Here is a 24192-nt window from a genome sequence, read left to right as displayed (position 1 = left end):
AGGCACGTGTGTGTGTGTTCTTGTGTTCTTTGCTCCTGGTGGGAGGAGTCCGGGATGGGGGGGAGGGTTCTCCCAGGCCCTTTCTGAAGTCCAGGAATCCAAAGAGGGAATTGCGTTTCCCTCTAGCCCTGCACAGATGAAAAACAAGTGCAGGGAGGTAAAGGGACATGCCCAAGCTCACACGGCTGGTAAATGGCACTCAAGACTTGAAGACAGGCTTCCCAGCTTTTTCCTGCCCATATTATGCACGTGCGCGTGTGTATGCATGCATATGAGAGAGAGAGAGAGAGAGAGAGAGAGAGAGAGAAGAGATTTTTCCATGTGATCAGCATGCCCCTCAGTGTTTTGGGGGCCCTGAGTAAAGGGATTTCACATGCCCAGGTCTGGTCTCTTCAGCAGGATGTATGATATCAGGAAAAACACCCTCAAGCACTGTCCTTTTTGCCAGGCCCTCTTTGGGGAGGCTGTGCTGATAGCCTGACCTCCCTGCCACTCTTCCCTTGGCAACCACAGTTGGGGGCCAGCTCCGAAGGGAAGAATTGCCAATGAGTGGAGAACCAGGGGCAGCATGGAGCCAGAAGTGGCGAGAGGCAGCGAGATGTCATGAAAAAACAGCCTGGGCCCTGTGTTTGCATCCTGACTTTCTCACTTAATAGGCTGTGTGACCTTAAGCTAGTTTATATCACCTCTCTGAGCCTCTGTGTCCTCATCTATAACACGGGGCTAATGGCGTCTTCCTCGATAAGTTTCAAGGATTCAGTCAGCTCATTAATGCTCTTGCCCTAGGGATAGAGGTGACCATAAGGCCCCGTGGCAGCAGAGGAAGGACCTGTAAGCCAACCCGTGTGGAGGGGGCAGGTAGGCATGGAAGGGCACACGTGAGCTAAATCTTGAAGGGTGAGCAGGAGGTAGCCAGGTTGAAGTCATGGGGCAGAAGGTATATGAGGCAGGGGTCAGCTCAGGAGAGCCATCCACCGCTCTGCTGAGGTAGTTAGAGGTTATCCCCTGGGTGATGATTCCTATAAAGCCTAAGGTAGACCACGTCCCTCTTCTGCTCCTCTCAATCAGATCAAAAGCCAAAGTCTTTATCGCGGGCTCAATGCCCTTCACGATTTGGTCCCCGTTCCCCCTCTGATCTTACCTCCTCTCACCCTCCCCTCATTCACCCCACTCCAGCAAATACGGGTCTCCTTGCTGTTTCTTAAACATGCTGGGCATTGCTCTACCTCAACGTCTTTGCCCTGGCTCTACCTTCTCTCTGGACTCCTTTGGCCTCAGGTGACCCCAGAACTCACTCCCTCACTTCCCTCTGGGCTCAGCTTATATGCCGTTTCTTCAAAAAGACCTTCCCTGACCGCCATGTTGAAAACAGCACCTTGGATCACTCTGCCGTATTTTCCTTCCTAGCACTTATGTATACCTGAAACAATAGTGTATATTCACAGTCTGCCTCTCCCACTAGAATGTCACCTCCCCTAGGGAGCACATCTTGTGTGTCTTGTTCACGGTTATATACTCAGCACCCAGCACTGTGCCTGCCACATGGAAAATGCTCACCTGTTGTTCGTTGAATGAGTTCTGAGGAGCTGGGGGAATGGTTTAGTGGGAGAGTAAAATGGTCAGATCTGTACTTTGGAGGGCTCTCTCTGGCCGCAGGCTGGAGAAGGGATGGGAAGAGGACACTGGTGGTGGAGGTCAAGGCTCAGGTGGGAGGATTTATTAGCACAGCCACCAGAGCTCATTCATAGACTCCTTCACTCCAGAAGCTTTTATCGAGCTACTCTGTTCCAGGCCTTGCGCTCGGTGCTGGCTAGGAGATTACCAAATTCTCTTCCTGTGCTGGGATTCTGGGAGTTATGAACACAAATAGCTGTCACGCTTTGCCAAAGCTAACCTGTACCATAAAAAGAAGGACAGACATGTGCTGTGTGTGGGAGCTCTGAACAGGATCAGCAATAATTTCTGGCTGGAGGCGGGCTTCAGGAGGGCTTCTTAGTGGTGGCATATGACCTGAATCTTGATAGAAGTAGGGTGTGGGGGGATTTCTCAGATTGCAGATGGCAGAGATGATAGGGACTGCATTCCAGGTGGAAGGTACTGTATGAGCAGCTTGGGAGGTGGGAAGCAGAGGAGTATTTGGGAGAAACAGGCTCTGGGCCAGGCTGGAGGGAAGGGTGGATGGGATGGGGGGCTGGCAGCTCACCCGGCAGACTAGTTGAATGTTTAAGAGCGTGAGCTCTGGAGTCAGACTGCCTGGATTTGAATCCTGGCTCTAGCATTAGTAGCTGTGTGACCACTGATAAGTTACTTACCCTCTCTGGGCCTCAGTTTCTGGATGTATAAAATGAAGATAAATCACGATACCTATCTTGTAGGGTTGTTTTGAAGAGTAAACAGGTTACTAAACGTGAAGTGGTAAGAACAGTGCCTGACGTGCTAAGTGCTCTATAAGCATTAGCTATTGTATCTTTGAGAAGCCTCAAGTGCCAGAATGAGAAACTTGGGCTATCTCTTGTGGGCAGCGGGAGCTATGGATGGTTCATGAACAGAGGAGACAATTGGATCAAATCGGGGTTTGAGCTGTGTGCTGAGAGGGAGAGATTTGAAAGGTTGATGGGCGGGATCCTTCAGTCCTGAGGAGCATCTTAGATGCCTGGGTTGGTTGGGGAGGGGCTAGACCAGGTCTGACCCCCAAAGTGGGTCTTCACAAGCCCCTGAGATCCAGGAGGAGAGAGGATTTGGGGTAGAGGGCAGTTCCCCAGTCTGTTTCTGCCTTGCTCCTGACAATGTTATAGACTGACGTTGGGAGGGTGGAGGATGAATGGTGGGCGGGGGGGGCGGCCCTCTAGGGTAGAGCTGAGCTCTACCCCTGCAGCCCGGGACCCGGCCTGATGGGTGGGTGCAGCCTCCCCCCTGCACCCAGCCCCCAGCCCAAAGTGCTCTCCCGCAAGGCTGGCAGGTCTGATGCAGCTTAAGTTCCTACACAGGTAGGGAATTCCCCTACATCCAGCCCAGCTTGCCCTGCCCTGCGTCCTGGCCTCTGCCAAGTAGGGGTTGGGGAGTGGCCCCTTAAGCCTTTCCAGCCAAGAGCCCCGTCAACCATGTGCCTGCCCAAACCAGACCATTCTCTGGGCTCCACCACACCCATTCCCCCCACAACCCCCATGCTTCACCCACCTGTCTCTTCCCTCCCGGCCCCCCCTCCTCCATTCTCCTCACCTCTGTGGCTCCTCACCTTGCCTGCTAGGCTCAGGGCGCCTGGGCGCTGTCGCCACCTGGGTTCCCTGGCAGCCTGGTTGCCATGGCACCATGGGAGCAGGTCTGGCGGAACAACAGCTCTGGGTAACCAGGGCAGGCAAGGCCCAGTGCCCCGCTCCTGCCAGTCTTCGACCTCAAGACTTTTGTCCCCCCGCCCCCAGCTGAGCAGAGGAGGCCATGAGGAGAAAAAAGAAGTTGCCCCGCAGGGCAGCTCTTTACCTGTGAGGATGCTGAATTGGAGGCACCTCTCGCTGTCTCGGAGCCTGAGCCCTTGCAGCCAGGGAACCCTGGGAACTGGCCAGGCCAGTGTCCAGGCAGCTGAGGACAGGGGTGGGGCTGTAGGGGGCAGGGCTGGGGAGGGGAGGGGAGAGTCTGGAGGCTCAGGATGCAGGAGTGGGCCCCAGGCCTGGGGTCAGGGCTGATCTGGGGTGGTGCCGGGGGATCAGGCTGGGAGGGAAACTGCAGCACACAGTGTTGGGAACAGAGCCATGAGGGGCTGGAGCTGAGAGGGGAAGGGGCCGGGGGGGTTGCTGTGAGGGAACTGGTCCATGAAAGGAAGGAGGGTTTGGGGATGGAATTGTTAGGGGCCAGGACTATTAGAAAAAGGGACTTGAGTGGACAAGACTGGGAGGAAACTGGTCTGGGGATAAGGCTGTGAGGGGACGTGGCCATGAAGGGACCAGGCATGCGGGGTGAGTAGGAACGGGGACAAGCCTGTGAGAAGACCCAGCCTTGAGGTAAAGGAGTCGAAGCAGCTGGAGCTGTGAGCGGTGGGGCGGAAGGGCACTGAGGGTAGGTCTGCGAAGACAAGGGGGCCTGAAGGGAAGGGACTGCAAAAGGCAGCTTGGGGGGGAGGGTAGAACTCCCCTCTGGCCTTTAAATGTTGGGGTTCCTATGTCTGTGAGGAAGCTGGGGAGGATGGTGTTGTGGGAAGGGATCTGGTCCACCCACATTCAGTCTGGCTGAGCAGGCCCATCTCCTGGTCCCACATCCTGGCTCATCTTATCTCATCCCCACAGTGTGGAGGGTGATGCCCCAGGCAGTGACCTGAGCACAGCGGTTGATAGTCCTGGGAGCCAACCCCCCTACCGGCTGAGTCAGCTGCCCCCCACCAGCAGCCACATGGGGGGCCCCCCAGCTGGGGTGGGCCTTCCCTGGGCTCAGCGAGCTCGCCTCCAGCCAGCCAGTGTCGCCCTGAGGAAGCAGGAGGAGGAGGAGATAAAGCGCTCCAAGGCCCTATCGGACAGCTATGAACTCTCCACGGACCTGCAGGACAAGAAGGTGCAGAGGAGATGGCTCTGGCTGGGAATGGGAGCTGGGAGCGGGAATGGGGGTGCGAGAGAACCAAGGGAGGGATCGGGATGTGGCACTTGAGGGTAGTATCCAGGGAGGGATAGGGAGCCTAGAATGGGAGACTAGCTCTAAGATCCTTCACCCTACTGGGGATTCACCCACTCATTCACCACCCATCTGCGGAGTCTCCTGTTCACTCAATGAACATCGACTGAGCTCCAAGCCTGTGCTGGAGACATAAAGATGAATGAGACCCGCACCCAGTCCTCCAAAAATCTGTCAAATAGAAGAAGCACACACATACCTTGACACTTTCAGAAGAGTGTGCTATAGTATATCACATATATCACACAAGATATCATTTAGCTTAAAAAAAAAGGTGGGGGGTGCACAAAATACCATGTATAGAAAAAAACAAAACAAAACAAAAACCAAACCTGGAAGGACATATACCAAAATGTTAATTGTGGTTATTCCTAGGTATCGGGACTTTAGGCGAACCAATCTTCCTTCCTCTCTTTGTTCCTTCCTTCTTTCTTTCCCTCTCTCCCCACTCCCCCGCCCTTCCTCCCTCTTCATCTTCTTTCTCTCTCTTCCTCTTTCCTTTCCTCCTTCCGGCTCTCAATTTATTTCTTACTTTCTCTCCATTTTTGGCTTCTCTGGGGTTTTTTTCGAACTTTTTTTTTTTTTTTTGGAATAATGTACCTCTACTTCTTGTAAATAAGAAAGAAAACCACAATCCAGCCCCATGTGACAAGCGCTATCGAAGATTAAAGTGAGGATACCACACAGAGCCCAGCCTGGCATGTCCAGGCAGCTCTAGGCAGTTCCCTGTGACTGGGGCGGGGCGGGGGGGGGGGGCGGTGGTGTGGTTGAGGCCCAGGGAGATGAATGAGGCTAGCGTGAGTTTCTGACCTTGCTCCCCTCGACCCTCCCCTGCTAGGTGGAAATGCTGGAGAGGAAGTATGGGGGCTCCTTCCTGAGCCGCAGAGCTGCCAGGACCATCCAGACGGCCTTTCGCCAGTACCGCATGAACAAGAACTTTGAGCGGCTCCGCAGCTCAGCTTCAGAGAGCCGCATGTCCCGCCGCATCATCCTTTCCAACATGAGGATGCAGTTCTCCTTCGAAGAGTACGAGAAGGCACAGAACCCCGCGTACTTCGAGGGCAAGCCTGCCTCGCTGGACGAGGGCGCCATGGCTGGTGCTCGGAGCCACCGGCTCGAACGAGGGCTCCCCTACGGAGGCTCCTGTGGAGGGGGCATCGATGGTGGCGGAAGCTCCGTCACCACATCTGGAGAGTTTTCTAATGACATCACAGAGCTCGAGGACTCCTTCTCCAAACAGGTCAGCATCCCTGCAAAGGGCCTTTCCTCCCCATCCCCGTCCCCATGCGCTGGCTACTCCTCCGGCTCTTTACCTATATTCCATACGAAAAGGAGTTGCCTGGCAAGCATTTGAGGAGGGGCTGTGAGATCGATGAGAAAGATTTGGCCAGACGAAAAGAATCAGATCGTTAAAACAAGCAAGTTAAAAATCTAGGTGTGGAGAACACATAAGAAAATTTATGTTCCCACTCTTTGGAACTTGATCCACTGTCAAGTTCAGGCCTAACAGGTGATGAGCTCCTACTCTGTGCCAGGGGCTGGGTGTGCCTCATAACAGTCTGCAAGACCCGGGTGGGGTGGTGGTGGTGGTGGTGGTGGTGTTTTCCCAATTTTACAGAGAAGGAGACTGGGGCCCCAAGTCCCTGAGAGGCGAAGTGACTGCTCCAAACTGGAGTGGAACTCAGCTCTGTCTGGTTCCAAACTCTGTGCCCCTTCCCTTATACCGCACTACTAGGGACCAGGCTCTGTGCTGGGTACCGTGATGGAGACAGATGAGAGCCGTCCAGGGTCCTTGTTCTTAAGGATATCTGAGGCCAGTAGGAAATGGCAGACGTGTATGCATGACTGTCTCCTGAAATAGTGTGCTCCAAGCCATGAGAAAAGATCAAGGGGAGAATGGGGGAGAGGGGCTCACAGTCTGGTGCAGAGATTGAGGAACTAGGCCTGGGCCCAGCTATCAGTGCTATCCACATCCGATGGAGAAGTACATTAGTTACATGTATTAGTTACATTGCTGTGTAACAAATGACCCCAAAATTCAGTAGCTTAAAACTGAACTTAAAGACTGAGCTTAAGCAAGAAACATGTATTACTTCATACAGTTTCTGAGGGCCAGGAACCTGGGAGTGGCTTGGCTGGTGGTTCTGGCTCAGGGTCTCCCATGAGGCTGCAATCAGGCTGTAGGGTGGGACCACAGTCTCTGAAGACTTGACTGGGGCTGATGGGTCTGCTTCCAAACTCACTCACTTGACTACTGGCAGGAGGATTCAGGTCCTCGCCATGTGGGCATCTCCACAGGACTGCTCATGGTGTGGCTTCCCCCAGAGCAAGGGGTCTGAGAGAGAGAGAGAGAGAGAGAGAGAGAGCAAGAGCACAAGAGCAGAGTGAAGAGAGGTGCTCAAGAAGGAAGCTGTAGTCTTTCATAACCTAATCTCGGAAGTGACATCCCATCCCTTCTGCCATATACGGTTGGTTCCACAGACCACGCCTGGGACAGTGTGGTACATAAGGGTGTAGATACCAAGAGGTAGGGATCATTAGAGACCAGTTTGGAGGCTGGATACCACAGAGAAGCCGAGTTACCAGCCATGGTTTGGATTCTCACATAATAAATATTATGCATTTCCTAAGACAGAACCAGATGGAGGGCTCTGAGAGCCTGGAGGAAGCCGAGATTTGGGTTTACCCTGGGGGATGGCAGAGGCAAGAAATATGGATTAAATCAAGGAGGAGGTGGCATTTGGCTTGGGTCTATAGGGACATGAAGGAGGTATTGAGATATCTGAGAAGCGAACTTGGCGCCATTACCAGGCTCCTGTGAGCTCACAATGGCTCCCTGGGAGTTGTTTTATATACTGCAGAGAACCTGTGGAGGCGGGGGAGGGGACCCACTTCTTCTTGGCTGACCCACTAGGAAGATTCCCCCTTTTTCCCTCCCTCCTATCCTCCCTCCTCCTCCCCCTTCCTCATTCCCTGCTTGCACCATCCCACCCTCCTTCCCTTCATCTTTCCTTCCTTTCTCTCCCTTTCCCCCTTCCCCTTTCCGCCCACACAGGTAAAGTCTCTGGCTGAATCCATTGATGAGGCCCTGAACTGCCACCCATCAGGGCCCATGTCTGAGGAGCCAGGGTCAGCCCAACTGGAGAAGCGGGAGTCAAAGGAACAGCAAGAGGACAGCTCGGCCACATCCTTCAGTGATCTTCCCCTCTACTTGGATGACCCAGTTCCCCCACCATCCCCTGAGCGACTGCCCAGCACAGAGCCCCCACCCCAGGGCCGGCCTGAGTTCTGGGCACCAGCCGCTCTCCCACCAGTTCCTCCACCAGTGCCACCAGGGACCCGGGAAGATGGTGCCCGTGAGGAAGGCACTCGCAGGGGTCCTGGGTGCTTGGAGTGCCGGGATTTCCGGCTGCGGGCTGCCCACCTTCCCCTGCTTACCATTGAGCCTCCTAGTGACAGCTCCGTGGACCTGAGCGACCGCTCAGATCGCGGCTCTGTCCACCGCCAGCTGGTGTATGAGGCTGATGGCTGCAGCCCCCATGGGACCCTGAAGCACAAGGGGCCACCGGGCAGGGCCCCAATCCCACACCGCCACTACCCAGCCCCAGAGGGCCCAGCCCCAGCCCCGCCAGGGCCCCTGCCCCCAGCCCCCAACAGTGGCACCGGGCCCAGTGGTGTGGCTGGGGGTCGGAGGTTGGGGAAGTGCGAGGCAGCAGGCGAGAACTCTGATGGTGGAGATAATGAGAGCCTTGAGAGCTCCAGCAATTCCAATGAGACCATCAACTGCAGCTCTGGTTCCTCCTCGAGGGACAGCCTGAGGGAGCCTCCAGCCACAGGCCTGTGCAAGCAGACTTACCAGCGGGAGACGCGGCACAGCTGGGACTCGCCAGCCTTTAACAACGACGTGGTGCAGAGGCGGCACTACAGAATTGGCCTCAACCTGTTCAACAAGTACGTGCTCGCTATCCTGCCTCCCTTCCCCTCCCTCCCCTGCTAGGGGCGCTTGGACCTCGAGGGCTGAACTCCAAGCAGAGACCCTGCTTCCGCAGTCCTCTTGTTTTGCGGACTGGGCTTTCTCCCCGGCCTTTCAGGGAAGAGGATGGGCAGCAGGGTGGCCGAAGAGAAAGCCCTCCCCACCACACACACACACACACACACACACACACACACACTCGCACACACACGCACACGCACACACACCCCTACTTCCGTCAGAGGCAGCTCTAGACCTAATACTGCCTCTGACTGGCTGTGGGACTTTGGGCAAGAAGATTCCTTCTCCCCAGTTCGCTGTCTATAGGGATGGGTTCTGAACCTTGGTTCCCCCACATCCACTTTATGGTGGGGAGGCGATGTGAGGTATCAAGAGCCATGCCCCGAGTCACAGGAGCCCTGGACCCCTAAACCGACTTCGGCCAAATGCTGTGTGCAGCTCTGGGCAAGGTGTGTTCCTTCCTTGGGCTTCAGGGCTTCCATCTATTGATTAGCAGGGTGTGTATATTTGAGGCACTGGGGGTGCAGGGTGGGGTGCTGGAGTAGTCCGTGACCATGACCAAGCTCTTTCTAGATGCCTGGTCTTGTGCCAGGTGCTTAGGAGCCGGGTGGAAGTGTGACATTTGGGCAGAAAAGAATGAGAAAGCAAGTGGCCTATGTCTTCATAGCCTAGTAGACACTGCCACCTGTATTTACTTCTCAAAATAGCTCAGGAAGGTGGGAAGTAGTGTCCCTGTTTTATAGAGAAGGAACCGAGGCTTGGAGAAGTAAGAGGAGTTGTCCTGAGTCATACAACTGGTAAGTAACGGACTTGAGACTCTGGTGGCACCAAAGGCTCTTCCAAATTCCAGCCTCGTGGGGGGCCTAAGGCTCTGGGGTTCTGAATATGGGACAGTTCAGACCTGGATTTGGCCTCGTGGAAAGCAGGGCGTATCTTGTCGGTTGAACCACCCACAGAGGCTGGGTAATACCTTGTCTGGGCGCAATGTGGGATGCAGACAAAGTAACCTCTTTGCTTTCCTATTTGGAGGGTCTGTGACCCGGAAAGAAGGGCATAGCCTGGAGCTCAGGCCTTTTCCCAGGAGTCCTCTGTGCCTGCTGGGAGTATGGAAACCCCTGGCATAGAGCAGCCTCTCATTAGATCTTAATTTTTTTTTCCATCGTAGTGTGGCTCCCAGGAAGGAGGAAGTTGGGTTGAGGATACCTTGGAATTTGGAAGCTCTGTGAGAGTGGCTTCCTCTCCTTGGGCCTCAGTGTTCCCATCTGTGCCGTGAAGGGATTGGACCAAATTCTATATTCAACTTCCTTGGTTCTCCGAGGCTACGGTTGGGCCCCAAATTAGTTCAAGCCGTGGGACAGACGGCCGAGTTCTTCTGAGGACAGTCATCTCATCTACCTCCCCTCTTTCTGCAGGAAGCCAGAGAAGGGCATCCAGTATCTGATTGAGCGGGGCTTCCTGTCAGACACACCGGTGGGAGTGGCTCACTTTATCCTGGAACGGAAAGGCCTGAGCCGGCAGATGATAGGGGAATTCCTAGGGAACCGGCAGAAGCAGTTCAACAGAGACGTGTTGGAGTGAGGACCCCAGGATGGGGAAGACTGGGCCAGGGATTCCTGGAAAACAAGGGCAGGAGGGAGGAAGTGGGCAGCTGGTCCTTTTCGCTCCGATAAACCTTACAAAACAGGATGAAGAGATCTTCCTGCTCCCATACCCCTGTATACTTCAAAAAGGTCTGATCTCTCTTAGCCCTGTCCCTAAAAGTCTTCTGGGTGGCCCTGCTTGTCCTCTGACCTGCTTTGGGCCTCAGTTTTCCAAACTCTGAAAAGAGTGGGTCAATGGAAAGGACCCTTAGTAACCATGTGTCGGGCCTTGATTTTTCTGGGATGGATTCCATTTCAAACATTCCATCCTCGTAAGTACTTGCGAGGGCCATGGGTCCAGATTTTGGAAGTCTGGCCCTGGGGGCGTTTGTCCACTCGGGCAGGTCAGGGTAGGGCAGAGGTTTTTCTACAGAGGACTTGAGAGGGCCATACCTACTTCTTTGCTCCGCAGCTGTGTGGTGGATGAGATGGACTTCTCCTCCATGGATTTGGATGACGCACTCCGGAAGTTCCAATCCCATATCCGGGTTCAAGGCGAGGCCCAGAAAGTAGAGCGACTCATCGAAGCCTTCAGGTGTGCCTGTCTCCCACTCCTGAAGCTGCTTCCCTCTTTCCGGGGGTCCCTTCCCTCACCTCTCTGAGCCTCATACTTTCCTCACCAGAAAATGGAAATTGTAAGTCCTATCTTGCCAGGCAGTTGTGCAGTTGTGAGGAACAGAGGTAGTGAGCCTAAAGCGTCTAGCTCAGCACCTGGGACGTGGGCGTCCAATAGGTGACAACAGCAGCTACAGCTAGTGCTTGTCGACTACTCACCAGGTATCAGGTGCTGAGCTAGGCACTTTATACGATTATTTCGCCGAATACTCCCAACGACCCTATGAGGTAGGGGCTTTCATTATTATTCCCAGGTTGCAGATAAGAAATCGGAAATTTAGAGAGGTTAAGTAACTTGCTCGGGGTCATACAGCAAGTAAGATGCGGAGCCAGGATTTGAACTCAGGTGTGTTTGCCTCCATGACCCGACGCCCTTAATTCTTCTCCTCTACTGTTCATGCTTTGGGGATCAGGCAGACCTGGATAGAAATCCTGGCTCCACCACTTCGGGGTAGGTAGCAGGGAAACAGAAGAATTGCCGAGAACCTGTTGCCCATAATGGCAGAAGGATTTGCCTTATAGTCAGAAAGGTCTGGATTTTCATCTTGTCTTCGCCATTTGCCAGCTCTATTACCTTGGGCAGGTTACCTCTTCTCTTTGGGCCTCATCACTTCCTCTGTAAAATGGGGCTGCTAATCGGTACCTTACAGGATTGTGATAGGATTACATGACAAAACGTACCTAAGTCCCCTAGCAGAGCTCCGGAAAAGGTAGTGGTTGTGATTTTTACATGCTAGTCTTGGGGAAGCCGAAGGAAGAGGACATGCCCAAAAGGCTTGGGAATATTTCTTGGGGGAGAGGGTTGGGGGCACCAGACTGGGCTGTGGAGGGAGGGATGGTGGGTAGGTGAAGATCGCTGGTGCCTGACTTTGGCCCTGATCCTGCCCTGCAGCCAGCGGTACTGTGTGTGTAACCCAGCCCTCGTGCGCCAGTTCCGGAACCCAGACACCATCTTCATCCTTGCTTTTGCTATCATCCTCCTCAATACCGACATGTACAGTCCCAGCGTCAAGGCTGAACGCAAGATGAAACTAGATGACTTCATCAAGAACCTGAGAGGTGACCCTAGACCTCCCTATCGGCTTGTCCCGTCCTTCACCTGGGAAGGGAGAGTGGGCAGGGTGGGGGTGGGCTGGGGAAGGAGGGGGGAGATCACACAGGCTCCCTGGAAATGAGCCTGTGATGTTCTCTCATTTTCTGCCAAAGCTGCCACATTCCCTTATTAATTCACTCAAATATCGTTTGTCTGCTCATTCCTGCACCGAATACTGACCAAGTAGGTTCTGGGGTTATTACAGCAGTGAACGTGAGAGATAAAAGCCCTGGTTCTTACAGAGCTTATACTAATCCACTTATTGACGCATCACTTTCTCTTTCCCGCTCCTCTTTATTTACGCCCATAAAGGCTCATTTAATTATTCTCTGTACCCTTTCCTCCATCCACGCATTCACTTAATCCCTTGGCCGGCCAGCCAGCCAGCCAGCCAGCTGACACTGAGTGCCTCCCATGTGCCCGGCCCTGTGATGGGCGCTAAGGACACTATAGCCCCTGCCCCGAGAGAGCTCCTGGTTTGTGGGACAGACTGACTTAGAGGACCAGATACCCAACACAAGAGAAGAAGCGAATCATGATGTCAGATGGGCCAAAAGTGCAGTCAGAGCTCAGAAGAAGGAGATCCCACCTCCAACACACTTCCTGAAGGAAGTAGCATTTTCATTTTAAGGTGGGCCTTGAAGGCATGGATAATGTGACAGAACAGCAATAGAGGAGGCTTACCTAGCAGTAAGACTACAAAGGCACAGAGATAGGGAAAAGGTGTTGGGAGAACAGTCAGGATGGGAAGGTCAGTGAGAATCAATATGTGAGGGCCTTGCATGCCGGGTGAAAGGTATCACCTTGACGTTTTTTTCTTGGTTTATCGTATAGATGTCAAGCCCGGGCATCTCACCAAAGAGCAGCCTACTAAAAATGGCACAGGCGTTAGGATTATTTAAACAGAAATGAACGAGGGAAATAGAATTGAGGAAAAACAAACAGATGAGACAAACTGGCTGACCGGCAGGCTGTGCGCGGTTGCTGGGCTCAAGCTCTTTGGCAGCTGAGGGAAAAAGGCGGTGTGAGGAAGGATGTTCTCTTAGCACCTGTCCAAGGAGGAGGCGTGGCATTCCCAAAGGAGAAAACATTTTTTCTAGCGGGAGGTTTAGAGGGAAGAGTGAGTGGGTTTCACTCAGCAGACAGGAGTGGAGAAGGATGGTAGACTTGGGAGGAGGGAGTTAGATCAGAGGCCATCTGGAGCTGTCTCCCAGAATCCTGCTATTAGTCATTTATTCATTCATTCATTCATTTCACGCATCCTCTCTCCCTCCCTCCCTCCCTCCTCCTCTCTCTGTATGTATGTGTGTGTGTGCTTACATGTGTATATGTGTGCGTACATATATGTGTGTATATGTAATTGTGTGTGTGTTTGTGTGGAGAGGAGGTACCTCTCCAAATATATATACATATATACACATATACATACATACAAATATATATACGTACGCATACATGTATGTATGTACATGTGTATATATATATGTATTATATATGCGTGTTTCTTCCCCCTCCAATTATTAAATAAATAAGCAAACAAACAAACGAAATGAATACTTGCTCATACCCAGAAATTACGGAACTAGAGCAAATGAGAAAAAATTATTTACTCATCCTGAATTCTGCCCCCTGTTGGCAACCGTGGTTGATATTTTGCTGTTTTCTAGTCTTTTTTTTCCCTATGCATATGTGACTTTTTATACAGTTAAGATCATGCCAGGAATGTAATTTATTATCCTGCTCTTCCCACTTACCTTGCTACAGGAATTTTCTCATGCTTTTTGTAAACATCAAGTTTTGAATAGCTGTAAATTATTTTAAGTGCATACACTCAGCTTTAGTTAATTATGCCTCTATCGTGAGAACTTAGGTTGTTTCAAAGTTTTCCTGTATGTAGCACTTGTACCTGTATCTTTGCACATATTTCTGAGTAATTCCTTAGAGCAGATTCCTAGAAAAAGAATCACGGAATATTTAGGCTTTTGCCAAGTTACCTTCCAAAACAGTTATGTTAATATACATGCCTGCTTCCCTGCCCCCTTATTAACACTGGCTATATCATTTAACATTATTTTTGCTAGTTAGAAAGGCAAAGCTATCTGATTATTTTCATCACAGTGTGCTCTGAGTTGCCTAGAAAAAAATCCCCACACTGGAAAAGAAAGCAACTTGCTATCCAGTTGCTTGGCAAAGGACACCTTTTCTGGCCCAATCCTCCTGACCAAGGGACTGAGGGTGCCCGCTCCCTCCAGTCCTAGCCATTGTTTGCACTCCTGCCTCAGTGTGGGGCATTGTGGAGAACCCCTGCCACCCACTCCCCACATCATGCAATATATCCCTGTGTTGCTCCCCTCCCCAGGGGTTGACAATGGTGAGGACATCCCCCGAGACCTCCTGGTAGGCATCTACCAGCGTATCCAGGGGCGTGAACTGCGAACCAATGATGACCATGTGTCCCAGGTGCAGGCCGTGGAGCGCATGATTGTGGGCAAGAAACCGGTGAGTGCCTTGGGAGGCTGCAGAGGGGACAGGGTTTGGGTCGGCTTCTGCCACTGAGTGGTAGGTAAGTCAGTACCCTTCTCTGAGCCCCAGACTCCCCCCTCTGATGGAGTGGGTGATAATGCATTCCTCGGGGGTCGTTGTGCAGAGTGAGACCCTCTTGGGGGAATGAATCTAGCACACATCCTTCCCACCTGTGGTTTTGCCTCTCCATCCCAGGTGAGGAGCCAAGCTAATAGTTAGCTGATAACCAAAACCAAGAACACCCTCTGGTCTTGTAGTCAACAAACATTTACAGATGCCTTTCCACAGAGTCCAGCACTTCACTAGGGAGTAGGGACACAGATACGAATCAGACAGAGTCTCCATCCTTGGGGGCATTCACAGACTGGGAGTGGGGGTGTCAGCCCAATACGTCTGCCTTATCATCAGTCTAAGGGAGCAGCAAGGAGGGAGAGGTCATTTTCAGTCACTAGAACTGGGGTTTGGAGGAAGAGTGGAATATGGAACTGGGCAAGAAAGGTACTCCAGACAGAGAGAGCTCGACGGACAAAGGCAAGCCGAGGCCTCCGTTGCTCAGACTCCTCGTGTCAGAGTGACAGTGATACAGATCAGAGGTAGACTTCCTCTTGAGGTTGAACGATAAGGCACCGGAGGCCCGAAGCTGGCATGCTAGTCTTGCTGACACCTATTTCCCCTTGCCTGCCTAGGTCTTGTCTCTTCCCCACCGTCGACTGGTTTGCTGCTGTCAACTCTACGAGGTGCCAGATCCAAACCGCCCCCAGCGGCTAGGGTTGCATCAGCGGGAAGTCTTCCTCTTCAACGATCTCCTTGTGGTATGAGCACTGGGTGGGGGGAGGAAACGAAAGGGAGGTGGTGAGCTTGGACCCTGGGTCCGGGGTGAACCATGTTAACGTTGGCGGGTGGGGGCGTGGTGGGTGAGGTGCTTTGCCATGGGATCTGTGCAGTCTCGGATAAGGCACAGGCCCCCTCTGCCCCTCTTTTCCCTCTCGGATCCGTTTGGAGGTGGTGACAGTGGCACAGGGGGAGAAAATGTGAGGACCAGGGGAGGTGACAGACCTACAACCTGGGAAGCGGTAGGAAAAGTCCCTGTCCATCTCTGTAGCCCAGAGTGTTGGCTGGGGGAGATGAACCTGTGACCCTGGGGTCACTCTGAAACCTTCGGGTGGTCAGGATGCTGGAAGTGAGTCTTAAAACCAAGCTTGTCACCACTGTAGACGTGCATCTTTTAGAGCTGGGACTCTTAAGGACCCTGCTGGTGGGAAGAGAATTTCAGGGTCTACCGTCCAACGTCTTCCCCGAGGCAGGAACCGGTTTCCTGCATGGCCCCCTGCTTGCATCACTGCAGAGACAGTTTCCTGGTCAGACAGCTCTGACTGATAGAAACTGTCTCCCAATGGGTTTCCTCTAACCATCTTCCCTGGGCCCTTGCAATCACAGAGAACAAGTGTTCTCCTGCTCTGAGACAGCTCCTCAGGGATTTGAGGACAGTGACCTGTCTCCCCACCACCACCCCACCCCCGTGGTCTTCTCTTCTTTAGAACGGGGTCTCTCAATCTCAACACTATTGACATTTGGGGCAGGATAACTCTTCTTTGTTGGGGGGGCGCTATCCTGGGCATTGGAGGACAGCATCCCTGGTCTCAACCTCCTAGATACTAGTAGCACTCCTTCAACCAAAACTGTTGTCAGATGTTGCTAGATGTCCCCCGGGGTTCAAAGTCACCCCTAGTTGAGAATTGCCGCTTTAGATGAAGCCCCTCCGATGCCTTCTCTAAGCCTTAATTTCCTCCTCTTTGAAGTGGGGCTAATCCCTATCTCATGGGGTTGTCATGAGGATGGAGTTAAGAAGTCAGATGTGGAATAGCCTAACCCAGAGGAGTGCCTGGCCCACACAGGTGCTGAGTAAATGTCTCACCACCTGTCACGCACTGACGCCTGTGTGTGTCCGGCCCCATGCTAGGCACTGGGTTCACAGAGATGAGTGAGACTCAGTCCTTGTTCTCGGGAGCTCACAATCCAAAGCACTAAAAAAAAAAAAAAAAAACGCTCAGCATAACCGTGTGCTGTAACTGTCCTGAAATGAAATACTTTACTTTTGAACTCCATTTGGAGACTGTCTGAGGTGTTCACAGCCTATGGTGGTCGAATCTAGAGCGCCCAAGTCCTTGATAAAGACCTTGGGCTATTGAGAGGAAGACTTGTTAACTCTAGACATGGGTTCATTAGCATTTGCCATTGTTTGCTGGGTTCTTTAGGGGGGGCGGGGGGGGGGAGGCAAGAGACACGAAAACCAGACTCCTCTTGGCGCTCTCGGTCCAGCAGGGGGCGACCACACCCTCAGAGTGCTCACCTAAAGCCTCATGGTGAAAGGCACCGAAGCAGCACTCTGGAAGCTCTGAGAAGGGAGCGGGGTGGGGGATTCCGTGTGAGGTGTTAGATAGAACGGGCTTTCTGGAGAGAACAGCATTCAGTTACTTCCTGTAAAAATCGTAAATGCCTGTTGTGCGTCGTCATTACCTGAGGAACTTGCATTTTTTCCCGTTTCTCCCGTTCTGCTCCTCAAGCTTCAGTTCTTCCCAACTCGTGGGTATGTGTGTTTGTGTGTTTATGTCTGCTAGTGGCGGTGGGAGGGGAGGGTGCCTATGAGAAATAGGTGTCATGTGGAAATTCCCCACCCCAAACCCTGCCTCTTGTCTTTTTCCCGCCCCCTGCCAAAGGTCACCAAAATTTTCCAGAAGAAGAAGATCTTGGTGACGTACAGCTTCCGTCAGTCCTTTCCTCTCGTGGAAATGCACATGCAGCTCTTCCAGAATTCATGTGAGTCCCTTCTTGGATCCCAGCATCCCAAAACTCTATGCCATGGCCCCTGTGCTCCTCCTTCATCCATACCAACCGCCAGCTTTTTGGAGCCCTTTACAATGGGACTAAGGTCTCCAAAGCACCTACATGGTCCCGGGATGCAGGACAGGCTGGGGTGAAGTATAATTGGGGTCCATGCCCTGGGGAGCTCGTGGTCTGGCCGAGAACCGCGGTGTGTATGTTTTCTGGTGGGCCGAAGAGATGGTGATCACGCTGCGCTTTGAAGGACTGAGCCAGAGGAGCTTTGTTGGGTGGCAGCAGAAGCAATGTGAGTAGAGGCAGAGGTGTGAAAGAAGGGGTTCGAGAGAGCAGCTCGAGTCCAGCTTGCCTTTGTATCTGGAGTATAGGGCGTAATGGGGCCATGACTACCAGGAGCTTGGGGGCTTCGGGGGGACAAAGGGGAGCCGCTAAAGATGCTCGAGCAGAGAGGAGGCTGGATCAGGGTTGGACAGTAGAAAAACCGATGCACGTGTGAGCCACTTGGCTTCAGTCCTGACAGAGGTGCCTGACCTCCCCCTTCCGCACAGATTACCAGTTTGGGATCAAGCTGCTGTCCGCAGTACCTGGCGGGGAACGCAAAGTCCTCATCATCTTCAACGCGCCCAGCCTCCAGGACCGGCTGCGCTTCACGTCTGACTTGCGCGAGTCCATTGCCGAGGTGCAGGAGATGGAGAAATACCGCGTGGAGTGTGAGTAGCCCAGTGGCGCCTCTTTCCCCTTTTCCTGACACAGCACCCTGCAGACACCAAGAATCCTGTCCTCTGAGGACCTCAGAGTTGAGGGTTAGCTTGTCCAGCCTTCCTACCCTCATTCTAGGAACCTTTTAGCCTCTGCTTGAATACCTTCAGTGACAAGAGGCTCATGACCTCTGAATGGCTGATTATTACTCCAGGCCCTAATTATGAACCGACTCTTCCTTCTATTGAAAGGCAGCAGGGAGAAGAATCAGGGTTCTGGAGGTAGGACTCTGGACTCAGATCCCAGGTTTGCTACTCATTATTTAGGTAAACCGGGGCAAGTTGCCTGACTCCCCGAGCCTCAGTTTCTTCATACATGACATTGGGAAGATGAAAGCTCCTTCATAGAGTTGTGGCATTTCGGTGAGGTAAGGTAGACAAGGTGTCTGCCCACATTCCAGTTCCTGAGCTGAGTCCCCATCGCCCATCTTTCTGGCCCCCAGAGGGCCACATCAAGTCGTTTTCAGCATATATAATGGGAAATAGTGATCACATCTCATTCCACCCGATGCCCTCCAAATTTTCTCTTCTCCAGGCTAAGCAGTCACAGTTAAGTAACATGGTGTTGAGGAGAAAGAGGCAGGCAGACACAGAGAGAGAAACTGAGGCAGTGGACAGCTACTTGGTGAGCTCTTCACGTCCCAGGGTCGACGCTACTCCTCAGCAAGGCAGGGTCACACATTTCAGTTCACCAGATCCCTGAGACCCAGGGGATATTCAGAGAGGGGTGAGCATACCAAGATGAGGGGGAAGGCGATAGAAGTCTCCGTGACCTCCTCGGAGAGGTGGGAGTGTAGAGAGGCTGGAGAATGCAGGCTTTGGACTCAGCAGACCTGCTTCCAGAATATGGGCTCCCCCATTTCCAGCTGTATGACCCTGGGCAAGCTCTATGACTTCTCGGGTTCTCAGTTTCTTCCTCTGAAAAATGTGGATAATACTTACCTCTGAACTGTTGTGAGATGGAGCGAGATCAAGTACGCACAGCTCCCAGCATACAGCTGGCACATAATAGAGGCTTCAATTCCTGTTGGTTTCCTGCTCCTGTCCTTCCAGGAGCCCTCTGCTGTGGAGCAAGATATCTGAGAACTGAGTGGACTTTGGAATGATTGCCCTTTGCCGTAATCCAGAAAGGCCTTCCTGTCCCTGCTGTGACCAGCAGCTGTGAAGCTCTGTTTTGAAGGGCAGGGGTGGGTTGGGAAGAGCAGACTGAGAGTGGGCAGGGGAGCCGGGAGCAAGAGGGAGCAAGAAGGACGAAAGGAAGGGAGGTGGAGCTAGAGGAGCGGGAAGAGCAAGCACCTTGAAGAGGAGGAACAGAGGGAAAACCCAACCAGAGGAGATGGCGCAAAACGGGGCTGGGTGCTGTGGGGCGCTGTGGGGCGGGGGTGGGGGGGGGTGGGTGGAGGAGGACTTCAGAGATGGAGTTGAGGTTTGGCGGGAGCGTGCTGCCTGTCCAGGGGGCAAAGCAGGAGGCCTGGGGAGAGAGCGGGCAAGGATGGGGAGGGCTCATGGAGGGCTGGGGTCAGTCAGGTGGCCTTTCACTCCTGTCCCTGACCTTCTGTCCCTGTCTCCCCCACTACGACCCAGCGGAGCTAGAGAAGCAGAAAGGTATGATGCGGCCTAACGCCTCACAGCCTGGAGGGGCCAAGGACTCAGTGAATGGCACACTGGCCCGCAGCAGCCTGGAGGACACGTATGGGGCAGGCGATGGGCTCAAACGGGGCGCTCTCAGCAGTTCCCTGCGAGACCTCTCTGACGCAGGCAAGTCTTCGGGGCCCCCGCCCTGGCTGGGGAGATGTGGGACCGGGTGTCCTCTCTGCCTCCTGTCACTGGCTGCCAGCCTTCCCTGCACCCGCCACACCTGCACGCACCCTGCCTTTACCCAGAGCCCTAGGCGCGGCGCCGCAGGGGGCCCGGGAGCCAGGTCAGATCAGGTGGAGCCCGGAGTCTGGGCCAGGGAGTGTGAAGTGGGGCCACGGTCTTAGCCCCTCTCTCTCGCTGCTCCACCTCTCCTCCTCTCTTTCCTCTTCTATCTCTCCAGCACCACCTCTCCTCCTTCTCCATCTTTTCCTCCTCTCACGCCTCCTCCTCCACCTCTCCTCCTCCCCACCTTCCCCTCTTCAACGGGGGGAAAGGGGATAGGGGTGTCTGTCCCCGGGAGGGGCCCAGACCTGGTGCCCAGCTCTGGAGCCCAGCAGGGTGGGGAGGGGGGGTTGCTGCTCTGACGCTGGGCTCCTTGCTTGTGGGTGCAGGGAAGCGGGGGCGGCGTAACAGCGTGGGATCGCTGGACAGCACCATCGAAGTAAGTGCCAGCTCCTGCCCCACTCGCCCTCTGCATGAGCCCTGCCCTGCCACGGGGGGGCCCCAGAGGAGGCGGGGACCTGTGGCTTCCCCTCTTCCCTGATGGGGACCTTGAGGCCGCCTCTCCCAGCCACCCACTCTCTCCATCTGTCCTCAACTCTGTCTGTCCTCACTCTGCCTGTCTCTCAGTCTGTCTTCCACTCTCCCTAGCCCCCTCTCAACCCCAGGGCCGACTCTGAGTAGAGATGCCCTTGGAGTTGGAACGTGAGAAGCTCTCCCCTCCAAGTCCTGCTCTTTGAGCCGGACGGAGCAAGTCACTCTGTGTCTCGGGGCCCTGCAAAAGGGGGATGAGGAGGAGGTCCTACTGATTGTTTCTCTCCCGGCGGAGGCTCAGATGAGATAGTGGATGTGCCAGCAGAGCCCTGCAAGCTGGGGGGCTCCATGTACAAAGCACAGGACTGTTACTGGTTTTCATTACGCCCTGGGCGTTCCTGTCTCCCCAGCTCCAGCCCTCAGGGACCGGGTGGAGTTTAGGGTTGGGGGTTTAGGAAATCTAGACTGGCCTGACTTTCCGCCCCCCCCTTCCCCGCTTCCAGGGGTCTGTTATTAGCAGTCCACGCCCTCACCAGAGGATGCCACCTCCACCCCCACCCCCGCCGCCAGAGGAGTACAAGAGCCAGAGGCCCGTCTCCAACTCCTCATCCTTCCTGGGCTCCCTGTTTGGAAGCAAGCGGGGCAAGGGGCCCTTCCAGATGCCACCACCGCCAACGGGCCAGGCCTCTGCCTCCTCCTCATCTGCTTCTTCCACCCACCACCACCACCACCACCACCACCACGGTCACAGCCACGGTGGCCTGGGGGTGCTGCCTGACGGGCAGTCCAAGCTCCAGGCCCTGCATGCCCAATATTGCCAAGGACCAGGCCCTGCCCCGCCGCCCTACCTCCCACCCCAGCAGCCCCCTCTCCCCCCACCTCCTCAGCAGCCCCCACCCCTGCCCCAGCTGGCCTCCATCCCACCACCGCCCGCCTCGGCCCCACCCGTGGGGCCACATCGCCACTTCCATGCCCATGGCCCAGTCCCAGGCCCCCAGCACTATACCTTGGGCCGGCCAGGTAGGGCCCCTAGACGGGGGGCTGGAGGACACCCTCAGTTTGCTCCACATGGCCGCCACCCCCTGCACCAGCCCACATCCCCATTGCCCCTGTACAGTCCTGCCCCCCAGCACCCTCCAGCCCACAAACAGGGCCCTAAGCACTTCATCTTCAGCCACCACCCACAGATGATGCCAGCAGCGGGGGCCACTGGGGGCCCTGGATCCCGGCCACCAGGGGGCTCCTACTCCCACCCTCACCACCCCCAGTCACCCTTGTCACCGCACTCCCCCATCCCACCCCATCCTTCCTACCCACCCCTGCCCCCACCCTCACCCCACACCCCACACTCGCCCCTGCCGCCCACCTCCCCCCATGGCCCACTGCACGCCTCTGGGCCCCCTGGCACGGCCAACCCACCCAGTGCGAACCCCAAGGCCAAGCCAAGCCGGATCAGCACCGTGGTCTGATGAACGGAGGGAGCGAGCTGGGGCCCAGGGAGGTCTGGGGAATTCACAAGAGATTCCCCGGTTTTTCCAAAATATATATATACACATAGAGATGTCCTCCCCCCCACTCCCTCCCTGCCTCGGAACCCCTCCTCTAACCCCCAACAGACGCCGTGGGGTTTCCTTCCAGATTCAAGGATCCTTGCCCCTTGAAGCCTGGACGCAGGGCTCTCAAGCTCTGGGGAGTGGTGAGGACCTTTTGGAGATCCTCGTCCATTTTTTTTTTCCCCTCTCTCCATCCCCCACCCCCACCCCCGCTCCCCAGAGGTGGCCTCAGACCTCTGGGCCAGTGTGGGCTCCCTGTCAGCTCTGGCTGGTAGAGAAGGGCAGGCAGGTGTCAGGAGCGGTGAGGGTGAAGGCTTCCCCAGAGCACCTCTAGCCACGCAGGGCTAGGAGGGAGTTCTGTAGAGTTGTGGCCAAACCTCAGCTGGCTCAGCCCTCTCTCAGACCTCAGGGCCTGGCTAAATTCCTCCATGTGTCTCCCCACCTGCCAGAGGAACAGGGCTGTCGGTGCCCTTGGTGGGTGGGCCCCCACTAAGGCTGGCCCCCCAAAGGGGCAGTGCTTCCCCTCCAGAACCAGCCTCTGTCCTCTCTCCAGTGGGCCCCAGCCCAGACCTCTTCAGCTTCAGGACCTTGCCTCTCACAGCAACGTTCTTACCCTGATCAAAGTCCAGACAAGTTTGGGGGGGGGGGGGGGCTCAGGTCTGGGATGAGAAGGGCACTGCCCTCCCTCACCCATATTGCATGCCCCCCCCATTCCCTTACACCTACCCCACCTACAACCGAAGACAATGCACTTTACAGATCTTGCCCACATACACCTCGCTGGGGCAAGGGCACCCAGCATTAGCCCTGGGGAGAGAGGCTCCCAGAGGGCCACCATAAGCCCATGATGTCCTTCCTGAGGCAGATTGAAGCCATCAGAGCGGGGGCTGGGAGCCAGGATGCCTGAGTCCTTCTGTCCGTCAAAATCTCTGCTGCCTCTCCAGCCCCTTTACAGCCCTGTTTATTTATTATAAATATATTTTTTACAAGCCCCAGCTCCTCTTCTTGCCCCGCATACCCAGCTCCTTTCTCAGCTCCTGCCTCCCTCTCCCCCTCTCCACCGTGGGCTGCAGTACAGACAGACAGACCCTGGCTGTATGAAGGTCCAGGGACCCAGGGGCTTGGGGGCGGGGGAGGGCAGCAGCCGGAGGGGCTGTATGGAGAGGAGCTGGGGTTCAGGCATTGTCTTTTTTCCTCCTTGTATATAAGAATGTATATTTGATGCCTCATAAAAGACCTTGTGCTCACCTCCCGCCTCTGCCTCCTACTTATGCCCCCTCCCCCCTGGGGTGGAGCCCATGGAGAGAGAGGCCTTTAGCCCTGGGAGGTGAGGACTAAGGGTAGCAGTCAGGCACCTGGGTGGGTGAGATGCCTTGGTTGGGTGTGAGGTGGGGGAGGAGGGAGGTTTCCCCTTCTCAGCTCATTAACTCACTAACTGCCCGCTGGACCACAGCAAGGGTATGGGATTTGGAGTTGAGCCAGTTGGAAATCCTGGGATTTTCCCTCCTGAGGCACGCACACTTGGGAAAAGCACCCTCTCCGTCTCGGTTTTCTTAATTTAAAACTGGAGGTGATGAGCCGTTGCCACAGGGAGTCACGATGATGACAGGCGGTGACGAATGTCAAGCAGACAGCATGGAGCACGTGGTCTTGGGAAGTTTAGTTCCCTGCTCTTCCTTTCACAGGTTGGAGACTTCCTTCTGCTCTTGTGCCACCTATGCTCACCCTTCCTGTGGCTGGCCTGGCTATGCCCTGGGGCCCTCCCCACCCAGCACGCCCCCCCCCCAGGGCGAGCCGTGTTTCTGCCCTTGGGGAGGGGGTAGGTGATCTGGGCCAGGAAGCCAGGGGCTAGATCCATTATAAGAGCTCTTACGTGTATATACTTAGGTTGTCAGGTAACAGGTGGCTGGATTCTCTTCAGCTTACATGAGAGGGGACAAGTCCAGAGAGGGGAAGGGTCTTTTCCAAGGCCACACAGCAAGTCGGGACAGGGGTCCCTGACTTCGAGGCCAGGCCACTCTCCAGTCCCCCAAACTGCCCCCCCCCCGGAAATGAACATGTTTCCAGCCCTGCCAGTTATGTCCTGACAGAGTCCAGGAGGAATGGGGCAGAGCGTTGTCTCTTGGTTAGG

At 54.7% G+C, this 24192-nt stretch overlaps 1 protein-coding gene across 4 annotated transcripts in view; it reads left to right on the top strand.

Moving 5' to 3' along the window:
• Positions 1-23301, top strand: part of IQSEC2 (IQ motif and Sec7 domain ArfGEF 2) — a 76861-nt gene extending 53560 nt beyond the window's left edge. For 3 of the 4 annotated variants that reach the window (XM_025852043.2, XM_073889236.1, XM_073889237.1), the window contains 13 exons: positions 4278-4539; positions 5495-5896; positions 7712-8607; positions 10063-10224; positions 10703-10825; positions 11798-11964; positions 14358-14497; positions 15208-15333; positions 17239-17338; positions 17908-18069; positions 19702-19875; positions 20367-20416; positions 21012-23301. In XM_025852043.2, the coding sequence (XP_025707828.1) occupies positions 4278-4539; positions 5495-5896; positions 7712-8607; positions 10063-10224; positions 10703-10825; positions 11798-11964; positions 14358-14497; positions 15208-15333; positions 17239-17338; positions 17908-18069; positions 19702-19875; positions 20367-20416; positions 21012-21977 (3730 nt within the window). In that variant the 3' untranslated portion in view covers positions 21978-23301. The remainder of the gene's footprint in view (positions 1-4277; positions 4540-5494; positions 5897-7711; positions 8608-10062; positions 10225-10702; positions 10826-11797; positions 11965-14357; positions 14498-15207; positions 15334-17238; positions 17339-17907; positions 18070-19701; positions 19876-20366; positions 20417-21011) is intronic. The other variant, XM_073889238.1, reaches the window with a different exon arrangement.
• Positions 23302-24192: the final 891 nt, after the last annotated feature.

Source organism: Callorhinus ursinus, unplaced genomic scaffold (genome assembly GCF_003265705.2).
Source record: "Callorhinus ursinus isolate GAN/ISIS: 27379988/994484 unplaced genomic scaffold, GSC_fseal_2.0 scaffold103, whole genome shotgun sequence".
Classification (NCBI taxonomy): Eukaryota; Metazoa; Chordata; class Mammalia; order Carnivora; family Otariidae; genus Callorhinus; species Callorhinus ursinus.
This window is presented reverse-complemented; position numbering and strand designations above follow the sequence as displayed.